At 38.2% G+C, this 12,175-nt stretch overlaps 1 protein-coding gene across 4 annotated transcripts in view; it reads right to left on the bottom strand.

Moving 5' to 3' along the window:
* tbc1d32 (TBC1 domain family, member 32) overlaps nucleotides 1-12,175 on the bottom strand; it is an 84,785-nt gene that overhangs the window by 72,566 nt on the left and 44 nt on the right. For all 4 annotated transcript variants that reach the window (XM_067571726.1, XM_067571724.1, XM_067571727.1 and 1 more), the window contains exons 1-15: nucleotides 12,159-12,175; nucleotides 11,049-11,205; nucleotides 10,777-10,941; nucleotides 10,388-10,565; nucleotides 10,107-10,178; nucleotides 9,012-9,131; nucleotides 8,533-8,611; nucleotides 8,060-8,163; nucleotides 7,794-7,855; nucleotides 6,716-6,866; nucleotides 6,530-6,589; nucleotides 5,641-5,743; nucleotides 3,873-4,010; nucleotides 2,231-2,320; nucleotides 1,357-1,499 (exon numbers count right to left, since the gene is read on the bottom strand). The exon at nucleotides 12,159-12,175 is cut by the window's right edge. In XM_067571726.1, coding sequence (XP_067427827.1) covers nucleotides 1,357-1,499; nucleotides 2,231-2,320; nucleotides 3,873-4,010; nucleotides 5,641-5,743; nucleotides 6,530-6,589; nucleotides 6,716-6,866; nucleotides 7,794-7,855; nucleotides 8,060-8,163; nucleotides 8,533-8,611; nucleotides 9,012-9,131; nucleotides 10,107-10,178; nucleotides 10,388-10,565; nucleotides 10,777-10,941; nucleotides 11,049-11,203 — 1,620 coding nt within the window. In that variant the 5' untranslated portion in view covers nucleotides 11,204-11,205; nucleotides 12,159-12,175. The remainder of the gene's footprint in view (nucleotides 1-1,356; nucleotides 1,500-2,230; nucleotides 2,321-3,872; nucleotides 4,011-5,640; nucleotides 5,744-6,529; nucleotides 6,590-6,715; nucleotides 6,867-7,793; nucleotides 7,856-8,059; nucleotides 8,164-8,532; nucleotides 8,612-9,011; nucleotides 9,132-10,106; nucleotides 10,179-10,387; nucleotides 10,566-10,776; nucleotides 10,942-11,048; nucleotides 11,206-12,158) is intronic.

The following is a 12,175-nucleotide window of genomic DNA, read 5'->3' as shown; positions in this document are numbered from 1 at the left end:
TTTAGGATATGTTTAGGATAAGTTTAGGATACGTTTAGGATATGTTTAGGATAAGTTTAGGATAAGTTTAAGATATGTTTAGGATAAGTTTAGGATAAGTTTAAGATACGTTTAGGATAAGTTTAGGATAAGTTTAGGATACGTTTAAGATACGTTTAGGATATGTTTAGGATAAGTTTAGGATAAGTTTAGGATATGTTTAGGATAAGTTTAGGATAAGTTTAAGATATGTTTAGGATAAGTTTAGGATAAGTTTAAGATACGTTTAGGATAAGTTTAGGATACGTTTAGGATACGTTTAGGATACGTTTAGGATAAGTTTAGGATACGTTTAAGATACGTTTAGGATACGTTTAGGATATGTTTAGGATATGTTTAGGATAAGTTTAAGATAAGTTTAAGATACGTTTAGGATAAGTTTAGGATAAGTTTAGGATACGTTTAAGATACGTTTAGGATACGTTTAGGATAAGTTTAGGATATGTTTAGGATAAGTTTAGGATATGTTTAGGATAAGTTTAGGATATGTTTAAGATACGTTTAGGATAAGTTTAGGATAAGTTTAGGATACGTTTAAGATACGTTTAGGATACGTTTAGGATACGTTTAGGATAAGTTTAGGATAAGTTTAGGATAAGTTTAGGATATGTTTAGGATATGTATAGAATAAGTTTAGAATATGTTTAGGATATGTTTAGGATAAGTTTAGGATAAGTTTAGGATACGTTTAGAATACGTTTAGGATAAGTTTAGGATATGTTTAGGATAGGTTTAGGATATGTATAGAATAAGTTTAGAATATGTTTAGGATATGTATAGAATAAGTTTAGAATATGTTTAGGATATGTTTAGGATAAGTTTAGGATAAGTTTAGGATATGTTTAGGATAGGTTTAGGATACATTTAGGATACATTTAGGATAGGTTTAGGATACATTTAGGATACTTTTAGGATATGTTTAGGATAAGTTTAGGATAAGTTTAGGATATGTTTTTAGTTGTAGGATTCACATTTAGAGTCAAGAAGATATGTAGATTGGGGGAAGGTTAATGAAAGACCGGTTACAGGTTGATGTATTTATGACACCTGAAGCTGCTCTATTCTGACATTTTGTGCCACAGTCAGAAATCTTGAAACACCAAAAGATTAAGTCTCTATTAAACATTCAGAATTATAATCCTCAGGTTGTGAAAGACCCGTAAATAACATTGAGACCATTAGGAAGCTCAGTTTTGGGTTAATGGTTGTTTGAGGGAAGATGATCTAACTTACATGGCAGGAGAAACACTAGAATTTCAGATTGTCTATTTTACTGTAATAAAGAAGCTTTATTGAGTCGGTGTGGTTGTGTTTTACCTGCTGTCCATTGAGCAGAGCTATAACAGGAGCCAGCAGCGTCTCTATCACAGCGGTGTGATGGAGACACTCTGCAGCACATTCTGTCCTCTCACACAACATCCACAGCAGCTCCATCACCAGACTGCTCGGCGACAATGAGTCTGAAAAAAAAAAAACAACCAGTGAATTATGACCCTTTTCCAACAGAATTTAAAAGCACTTTCTGTTTATATCGTGTCTACATTTTATTAAGCTGAATTACACGCGTGTCAATTCATCTATTTTTTTAAAACAGACAGTAAAAACTGCTGGATGCTCGTAGTTGGATATGTGCATTTACGGTTCATTTCCATTTTTGTAGGTTTTATATGTAGATGTGGTGTGCTTTTTTTGTTTTATGTTAATAATAAATCTAAGAACCCTCTACATAAATTTATACATGTGTCTATGAGGAACTTAAAGGTGGATCAATCTAAAAGATAAGATGAAGTTACTGTTGATACTTCATTCTTAATAATATTTTAGGGATTGCATTCTGCAGCATCATGACGCTGCTCTGAATAAACTCTTATCTTATCAGACTGCAGGTAAAATATTAATATGAATCTATGACTCACTCAGCATGACTCTGCAGTTGGTGACGATCCTTTGACAAAGTCAAGGTGGATCATTGATCACCGATCACTGCTGCGGTCGGTGTAATTCATGAGAATGAATGGTGCATTAAGGAAGGTCTCAGGAGAAAGTAGTGCTGCATGACTCAGTGCAAGGTTAAGAAATAAAAGATATGGTCTGAGGAACGGTCCCTGATCCCAGACTCACTGTCTGGACTGTCACCAGGGAGGAGGCTGAAACTCATTGACGCAGGTTATATCTTTGTGGGGGGACTCACCTGTGTGTGACGCATCACTGTGCGGGGGTTTGGGGTGTTGGTACATGATGTTAATCAAGATGACAACCAGGTCTGTCAGGCTGACTGGATCTGAAACACATGATGAATAAGTAAATCAGTCTGGTTACTGAGTGTCTAGATGGGGACATTAACAGCGGCTGCAGTTTTGTTTCCAGGATGAGTTTTAGGATCTGGTGAATTTTAAAACAGATGTGTCTGGAACAAGTCAAATATATGTATATTACATTTTATCACAAGCATGTCTTCATATTTCATATTATACACCATAACACATACACATATCAGAGCTGAAGGAACTTGTTGATTAACTGATTGGTCGATCACCTTAAAATTAATCAACAATAATGTTATTGATCATCATTTATCAAATAAAATCACACAACATTTGCCAATTGAATTTTCTTAAATATGAAAATGTGTTGCTTTTTTGTTTTATATCATTCTTTATTGACTATATTTGGGTTTTGGACTGTTGATTGATCAAAATAAATGGTAACTGGTCTGTACTTGTATAGCTCCTTTCTAGTCTTCCAACCACTCAAAACGCTTTTACACTACAAATCACACTCACCCATTCACACACATTCATAGGCTGAATGGTACAGGGGCTGCCAACCTGCCCGTCAGAGGAAACTAACCATTCACACACATTCATACACTGATGGTTCAGCCATCAGGAGCAATGTGGGGTTCAGTATCTTGCCCAAAGACACATCGGCATGTGGACCGGAGGAGCCGGGAATCGAACCTCCGATCTTCCGATTAGTGGACGACCTGCCCTACCTCCCGAGCCACAGCTGCCCACAATAAGCGATAAGAAGACTCTTTGGGCTCTAAGAAACTGTGATTATTGTGATATTTTCGGACTTTTTCAGACTAAATGATACGTCAAATCAGAAAAGAATCCACACATCAATTTATAATAAAAATAATTGTTAGTCACAGTCCCATCCACAGCCCGTACTAACGACGATGACTTTAATGATGATAATTATTTGCCATTACATTTGTATCGAGGAAAACAACCACATGACTCATGTGGTTGAGAAACTGGTGTTGGTGTCACCTCAGGGTGCGGACGGACTCACAGAGTCCACAGAGTGACCCGAATTAAAAACCATCCCAACATTAATGATTTGACTGATTTGATAGAATGACTAAGAGGAAGGTTGAATAAAAAGGGTTCAGTGCAGCAACAGCAAACAATGACTCTGTTTTAAAGGTCTGCCAGTGTATCATTCACGCTGTTACGTAACGTTATCAGTGATTTAAACGAGGTGGGAGGTAGACCATCACTGTACAGCCTAACAGGGAGTGGTACCAGTGTAAAATGAGATTATCTGCTGTAAAGATCAGAGGGATTACTTTCCCAGTAAAACCACTAAAAGAGAGAGATATGACCTGCACCTCATCATCTATTCGTCCCTTTAAGTCGAACCATTAGTGAATTCTTCTTCTCCTGCAGCTGCCAGTAAAAGGACAATATAGATTATTCAGCTCTTTACAGGGTTTAGACATTAACTACAGTAAAAAATGTTCATTTCTTTTAGTGAAGTTATGTAAGAAATTTTAAAAAAAACACACCATAAACCCTGCTGTGAAGAGAACAGAAGAGTTTCACCTTTACGGTTCTTCACTTTGACAGGAAACAGTTTTCTCCCGTTAGTGTAGATGAGGAGTTTCCCCAAAACACAAAGCGAGTGGACGAAGAAGACGTATTCAAGCTCCTTTCCTGTATAGACGCTCCGCTGGACGGAGCCTGAAACACAAAATAACTATTTAAAATTTAAACAAACAGTCTCATAATATTTCCATCTTGTCCAAATATTGTTGATACTGTTTGCAAGCTGTTACTATCCAAAGGCCCAAATATTCAAGTGTTGCACAACAAAAAAAAACATAAATGTGCATGTTCAAATGAACTAATATGCTAAATAAATAAACCATGATGAGTGTCCTGCAGATATTTCATTAATATACCACAATATTTAAAGCTTCTATAATAAAATGAGCTTGAAAAGTGTCATCCTTGAAGAGCCTCAGGAATCTGAGAGAAGCACATCTCAGAGAACTCTTATTCTTTTATGAGCAGCGTATCAGGTGGCAGGAAGTCGACGTATCTCTGCTCATCCGAGACAAGGTCGAAATGTTCTGTGTCTGCAGGAGGCAGCTGGCTCCCAGCAGATAACGCACCGACACCCTTACGCCCCGTCTCCCGCCTCCTTCACTCTCATTTACTGCATTTTCACACTTAAATATGCGACTGGATGTGCGGCGTTTTATCATAAATCCTCAATTTACCATGTTCATTTTGCAAAATTAGGTTAATAACCGTAAATAAACCATCAGAGAGCAGCAGTTTATGGATACAGATTCTCTCCACAGTGATGATGCAGTTTTAAGATATTAGAGTGAATAATAATAATTAATAATAATTATCCTGATTATTTCAGAACTGTTTTGACTTTGAGAGCAGTTGTGTGGCAAAATAATCTTCACTCAAAAATCCAAGTTTTCCTGAGCTTTCACATGCATCTCACGGCCTTCTTCAGCTGATGAGGATCAATAACATTTTATTGAATCCACTCGTCGAATCTGAAGCTTTTTGAATTCCTTATAGAGTCTAATTAGGTACAACATGGAGTTTTCTTATCTAATATCTAATAAACCTGCATTTCCTTCCTCATAAAACATCTGCAAAGACGATTTTTAAATATTTTAAATCCTGCATTGTTTATCTGTGTTTGCTAGCTTGCGTTCTTCTTCTCACCCGCCTTTCTTGGCGCGTTGCTACTCTTCTTCCTGCGTTACTCCCTCCGACTGTAGGAGCTAAATAACACATCAACGAGTGAAATCTGCCTCCCGTTAACCTCTTCTGTTATCTATAAAACCAGCTGAAGTGACAATTAAAACCCTCACTCCTCCTGTTTTTAACCTGTGAGACTGAAGTACATCCAGCAACATTTTGCCTCAGATTGTATCAGTATTATTTTTATACTTGTGGTTCTTAAATATCTGTTTGTCTTTTCTGCTTGAACTTCAGTTTATTTATTATTTATTAAGTGTCTCCTCCTGAATGCTGATAGTTTTCTGTCTGTTGTTTCTTTTGTTTCTTCATTTTAATGTTGTTTCCTCTGCTTTAATGTCAGCAGCGGCTGCACGAGTCTGAGTACAAATACATTTAACACCCGCAGCTTTCAAATGAAGCATCACGTTCTCATTAGACGTCCGCAGTAGTTCAGCCTGAGTGTTTTATTTTTTTTGCTTTGTTTCACAGGACGCATTAATGCAGCTTTACTGTGAATGTGCTGATGTTTAGCATACAGAGTGAGACGCGGAGGTGCAGATTGGTATTTACGCCTGAGAGACTTCAGACTGTTGTTACTCACCAGCGTTCTGCTGCTGCTCCGCTGACTGAGGATCAGATGACTCGTTTGTGAAACGTTCACAGGATTCACTGTAATGGATACACTGCTGGAGAGCTGCTACGATCTGGGAAAAAAAATATATTACAACAACTGGCTGAATGAGACGACGTCTACTAATCTGCTGCTGTGAACAGGCTGAAAACAACAAGCTCACTGAGGAACAGATGATCAATGCAGCTTCTTCTATTGGGACGAGAATCATTCTTAGTGTTTATATAAATCCAGGAACCTTCGGGAATTTCAATGCACTGCAATGCAGGAGTAGTTCAGGCTTCCAGCGCTTTAAAAAAAAAGTTATTGACAGTTACTTTAGAGAAAGTTGTAGAAGTGATTCCACAGTAATCCTCCCTGCAGTCACAGCCAGAGTTCAGAAGGAGCTTTAAGAGGCAGGATTAAAGAATCAATTCTTAAAATGACAAAGTGGTTCTCGGCTCTTGCGGCCTCTTGTCTCTGATGCTCCCGCGTTGACCTGCAGCGTTCGGCTGAGTGAATTACACATAACCCAACAAATACATCTGTTTCCAATTTCAACACCTCGGTCGGTTCAGGCGAAAAAACTGAAAGAGCAAATTCAGCTTCTCTAATAGGCTTGAGGATGAAACCAGGAAATGTGTATTTGCAGCTGGAAACAGGTCGTCCATCAGCCTCTCAGAGGAACTGTGTTTGTTCCCTGCGAGCAGAACTCAGTTCGCTCCTGCTTTCTACCTTTTTCTAAATCATTCTGCACTCTTTCTATAACGCTGCAGTTTCAGATGCCTCAGCGGGGGGGGACGAGGGTTTGAAAACCTTCTGGAAAGACGTTTGATCATTTGGTTGCTTAGAGATATTGATTATTATGTGAAACACTCACCAGAGACTTGTATTTTCTCTCCAGGAGTCTGAGAACCACAGTCCGACTGTAGAAGCCGTGCTGAATATGAACAAGACATTAAAAATACACAAATAAATCCTTATGTGTGCAATAAATCTACATGATAACATGTACAAAAACGCATCCTGCACAAGTCAGAAACGCATGTTAAGTTATAATACACACCATCCACTTTTTGAACCAGGTGGCTTTAATATCCAGTAAGGCCAGTAAGTGAACAGGTTCCAAGATCTTCTCTGTCCGAGGTGAAGCTGAGCCAAGTTCATGATGGAAGGACAGAAGGGAGAAAGTGCTCTCTATAACTTCCTCCATGTACCTAAAGCAGGAAAGGAAGAATGAGACCAAATATACATATTATTATTATTATTATTATTATTATTATTATTATTATTATTATTATTATTATTATTATTATTATAGATACGTAAAGTACACTTTGTAATGGGAAATTGCTGATCACTCAATAAACACACAAAGAGAGCATTGTCAGGTTATGAAATAGTGTAATCAAATAACACAATCAGAAGTATAATGCATCATAGTTCTGGAGACAAAGATACCACCTAGCTATCTTTTCTTTGTCTGAAAGGTTGGCACTTAACCAGTCCCTTAAATACTACTCGTACAGAATTTAAGACATCTGTTTACTAACCTTACAGGTCAGCAACCAACCCTCAGATAGAAACATAAGTCAAAAGTTCAGCTAACCTAGGAACAGTCTTTCTTCACGACCATATATGACAGTACATAAGCATGCACCAAGTAGCATCACAAAATAACATTACTACTATATTAAATTAAGGACAAACCACACTATCCTCTAAAGCTTATCAGTTTTACACATAAACATCTACATAACTACAGTTTATCTTATCACTGGCTCAGGTAAAGGTATAACAGAATAAACTTAACTGTTAGACACACAACTGCCTCATCTTACACAGCAAAGAACTAAGTTTAGAATAGACACAGCACACACAAACTAACACTAAACTGAACTTAAACACTGTCTGAAACATGTATGATATATTGAAGAAATACATCAAATGATAACCTGTTATTCAGTTTTCTTTTACAACTTCAACTGGAATAAACTCAAAAAACTCTCAGAATTAGTGGTGTCCTGTAGTGTTATACTTGTAGAGCTCAGGTAGCTACACATGTGCACCGTCTGCATCACATTTGGTCACATTTCACTTAGTTTACGTCTGAGGTTGTGACTGACGGTCTGCTGATAACTCACTTCTCCGGATGTCGGATCCAAAAGGTCGTCACCTCCTTCTGAAAGTCGTTCATCAATCGAATCTGAGGGAAGAAAGTCGGCAGAGAGAAATATATCAAACGTTTGGCTGACGACTCACCGTGTTAGCTGGAAGATGTGTGAGATGCAACTATGTGACATTTATTGTACGCTGTCGTTCTGTCTCGCTGTTAAAAGGAGATGATGTATCTCAAGAGACTTCTTGGTTGAATAAAGGTTCAATTAAAAAAAAATAAATAAAAAAGTGCCTGTTTGAGCGGTCGGCTGATCTCAGGTCTGTTGATGTCGACGACGGCTGAGCCGCTCGGAAAGTTCAGCTTGTGAGACAGAAAAGTCGACTCCACACTTTTAGCTGCACATCAAGAGTCAAAACACACTTTAATGCAAGATAATAGCAGCGTATATTATATATTATACTACATAGTACAGTATGAATTAAAGACATTTTACAATATATTACAACAATTCAAAGTTATTTCCAAAACTGTAAAACTATACGGTCCCAATGAAAACCACTTAAAACTAGAACCATCACGACTAGATAATGAAGTTGTTTTTTTCTTCATGTAGGTGATCAGAAGACTCTACAGTAAAAACTGGAGCTGACACTTTAAAATGTCATTTCTACTGATGAAAAATGTTTCAAACTCAAATTTGGGGGTTCTGTACATACATATATACACATGTATATATATATAATATATATAATAAAGGGTCGTACCCAGGCTGGTGTAGATCTCTCGGGTCACGTTCAGCGGAGAAGACGAGAAGCTTTTAGCAAAGAACTGAAGCACGTTGTCCTGAAGAGAGACGACACACTCTGATCATCTGTACTCGTTTAATGACTCATTACTTGTTTGTCAAGTAATGACTCATTAAACATGGAAGTTTAATTAAAATAAACTTCAACTTCATATATAATAACACAATTTTTAATTATCAGGAGGAAAATTAAACAAGGAAATTAAACTAGATTTTCACAAAAATAAGGTGCAGCCTGAGCTGAGAGACCAGATTACATATTAGTTACCAACTAGTTCATCAATCACCAGGATTATTATTATCTGTTATCTTCTTAATTAGCCGGTTTATCACTATCCGTCTGCCAATCCGCTGTGGAAAAATGAATAAATTAAACATGAATTTGCGGGACGGCGTTACAGGATGTAGCTGCGGCGTTGACGGTACGTGAGGACTCACGCTGAGGTCGGGTTCGGTCAGAGCTGCACAGAGGTTCCTGCGCAGGCTGCTCCAGCTCTCACAGCTCAGCACGTCAGACGGTGGAGCGCAGCAGAGCACCTGCAGGGCCTCCCAACGCACCTGCACACGCACACGCACACACACACGCACACGCACACGCACACACACACACACCTGCATCATTCAGGTACACAACATCGTCCCACATCAGCACTGCTTTTCTTTTTAGGGACAGAGCCCAAAAGCCTGTTGTTTTTCATGTGTTTGTTTCTTTCTTTATTATTACGCCACTTAAACCCTAAATTTGACCCCCTAAACATGCTCAAAAACTCACCAAATTTGACACACACATCATTAAAATTATCCCCAAAGTGCCAAAATGTGCTCTCCATCGTATCGACTTCAAACTTTAATAGATGACTTATGTGTTGAAAAAAAGTTGTTAAAAACTTTGTAATAACTTGAACGGTTTGGATTTTATAAGCCCTGAAAGTTGCAGTGCCACATCACACCTTACAATGTAAAGGAATGAGGAGGCATGAACTTTGTGTCAAACTGAGGCTTCTGACGTCTAAACTATAAGTCTGACCACTTTCAAACCTGTATCAATGGATTCGCCATAAATTTCCTACTAAAATATAATTTTTAATGTTAGATTTGGCCAAAGCCATGAGATTTATGAGGATATTTCACGAGAAGCGTACTCTAAAATCCTCCTCTCCAACTGCTCCTGGTGATGTCACTCCCTCAGTGCTGTGAAACATTCAGCAATACACACTCATTATAAAATCACAGGAGGAGCAAGAAAAGACTTTAAAACTCACACTCTAATATCTCAAAAACAATAAAATATAGAAAAAACATGTAAATTCAAGATTTGTAGGTCAAAGTCTCGTGACTCATTTAAAGTTCAAATTTTTTCTTTTTTGCACTTGTCTTTTATTGTCTTGATGTGTTTTTATGGTTTTCATGGTTTTGTGTTTTCATAATAATTTCCTCTTGTCTTGACGATGAAGATCAGGAACTGATCATTGTGTTCACAGCGTGTTTAACATGTGCACATCATAACATCTGTGTATAAATGACTCTTTCTACCTCTTTGGGTCTGCTGGAGTCAAGTTTTTCAGCCAAAGCTTGCAGCTGCTCTTGTCTGATGAACGCGTAACTCTGGAAAAGAAAAAAAAAAACAATCAAAATAAACCATAATTGTCTGGCAGCAGCAGGTTCAGAGGTCACTGGATGGATTTATTGTACACTATGTACCATAGCCTAAATCAACACGGAAAGAACAAAGCCATCCAGAGAATGACAGAGATACAACCCTCATTAACAATCATTTTAGGTAATAAATGAATAGAGAGCTACTGTGTGTCTACCTGGTTGAAGGAGGAGTCGCTGTCAGAGCAGTTGTCTGTGTACTGACTGTTGGACTGACTGTGCTGCTTCTCTCTGTGCATCTCCTCCTTCCTCAGCTGGTCCTCCTCAAATTTATTGATCAGAGACTCCACCACCATGATCATGCTGTTTTTCAGGGTCTGCATCATCTGCTGGTACCTGACAAATACAGAAAAGTATCATCGTTCATTTCATTAAACTCATTCAGTAAAAGTTTGAAGTGTGTGATTCCTGTTGGTTTTCAGGGGCGTTAAATGGTTTTATACAGACAATTAGACACTAAACTGAATGATTATCTGTGAGTTTTTTTTCCCAGAAAAAGTCGTGAGAGAAGTGAGGATGACGACGGCAGCGTTTGGTCTGAACTCACTCAGCCGACTCTCTGGTCCTGCGGGTCACGGCGTGGATCAGGGTGTCGTGACCTGAACCGATCGCATGTTGTCCATCTCCTCTGGTCAAGTTCTTCGTCTCCTCTTCCACCACAGTTCCCAGTGAATTCTCCACATACTGACGGAGGTACTTTACAAACTCATAACTGGGAAGAATAGCAGAGAACAGATTAGACCAACATGTCATATTAAAAGAGGAAATTCTTTCACACGAGGCCTCTAGCTGCTCCGTCTGGAGTCTGATGGGTTTTACTTGTGGAAGTTCTTGTCAGTCTCCTCCAGGTGAAGAAGAATCTCTTCAGCACATTCGGTGGACGGAGCTCCAGAGATCCTGTCGCTGACGCTTCTCAGAAGCTGCTTGAGCAGAGACTGTAACTCCAGCTCGTCTTCAGCCGTCAGCTGAGACATCGCTGAAATAGAAAAGAACCATTTTATAACTTAACAACATGCAAATAAAAGCTGATGATGAAGTTGTGTATTTTACTTTGTTTTCTTTATGGTTGTTGGATATTTAAAAAAAAAAACTGTTGTGCAAGAAATAACAATTATACATTACAGTATATGCAGAAACATATAAATTGAGAGTTCAACAGCAAAGTTCAGACTCTCTAGTTTATTAAGATGCTCTTTTCATTCTATATCTGAGCTTCTATATTCAGGAGTAAAACAGCTCCATCGTCTTCAGAGTGAAACGTTCAGTCTTCTCTCATCTTCATCAACAGGCTTATTGAAAACCTTTAAGTCTTTTGAGAAAATAGAGAAAAATATCAGTTATAATCTCTATAATCTCCACAAATATTCAACTTATTATTATTGTGTTTGACACATAAAAGCTTCAAAAAGCTGCAACAGACAAATGTTTTTCCTTATTAAGATATGATTGAAGCGATTATTTGATTGTGATTAATTTTCTGTCGATCGACCGACTGATTAATCGACTCATCGTTGCAGCTGTAAAAACCTTCTGAGGCTCAATTACAGCAGCAACGTTTCTTATTATGTCGTCATGTTGTTGTTTGAGTTTTTCATTGTGACATTAATGTAACATGTAAACAACAGATAACCTGAGCAGTAACTTACAGCAGCAGCTTCAGTGTTTAATGTTTGTTGTTATTTAGAAACCACGTGATTGTGTGGTTAATGCAGCAGAATAACAGCGAAGATGAACAAAAAAACTGCTCAAATTTAGCTTCAACCGCAAATGTGAGAGAGCTGAGAGTCCCGCAGAACCCCTCAGAGTCCCGCAGAGTCCCGCAGCAGCAGCTACAGACCGTCTCCAGTCCGGTTTGAATCCTTCTGCTTGCATTTTTTGCATTAAAGTTAAACATTTTGTTGATCCAGGTGACATTTCGGTAGCACTTACCAGCTGCGTCTCTATGG

Source organism: Thunnus thynnus, chromosome 18 (assembly GCF_963924715.1).
Source record: "Thunnus thynnus chromosome 18, fThuThy2.1, whole genome shotgun sequence".
Classification (NCBI taxonomy): domain Eukaryota; kingdom Metazoa; phylum Chordata; class Actinopteri; order Scombriformes; family Scombridae; genus Thunnus; species Thunnus thynnus.
Note: the sequence above shows the minus strand (reverse complement) of the source record. Positions and strands in the feature narration are given on the sequence as shown.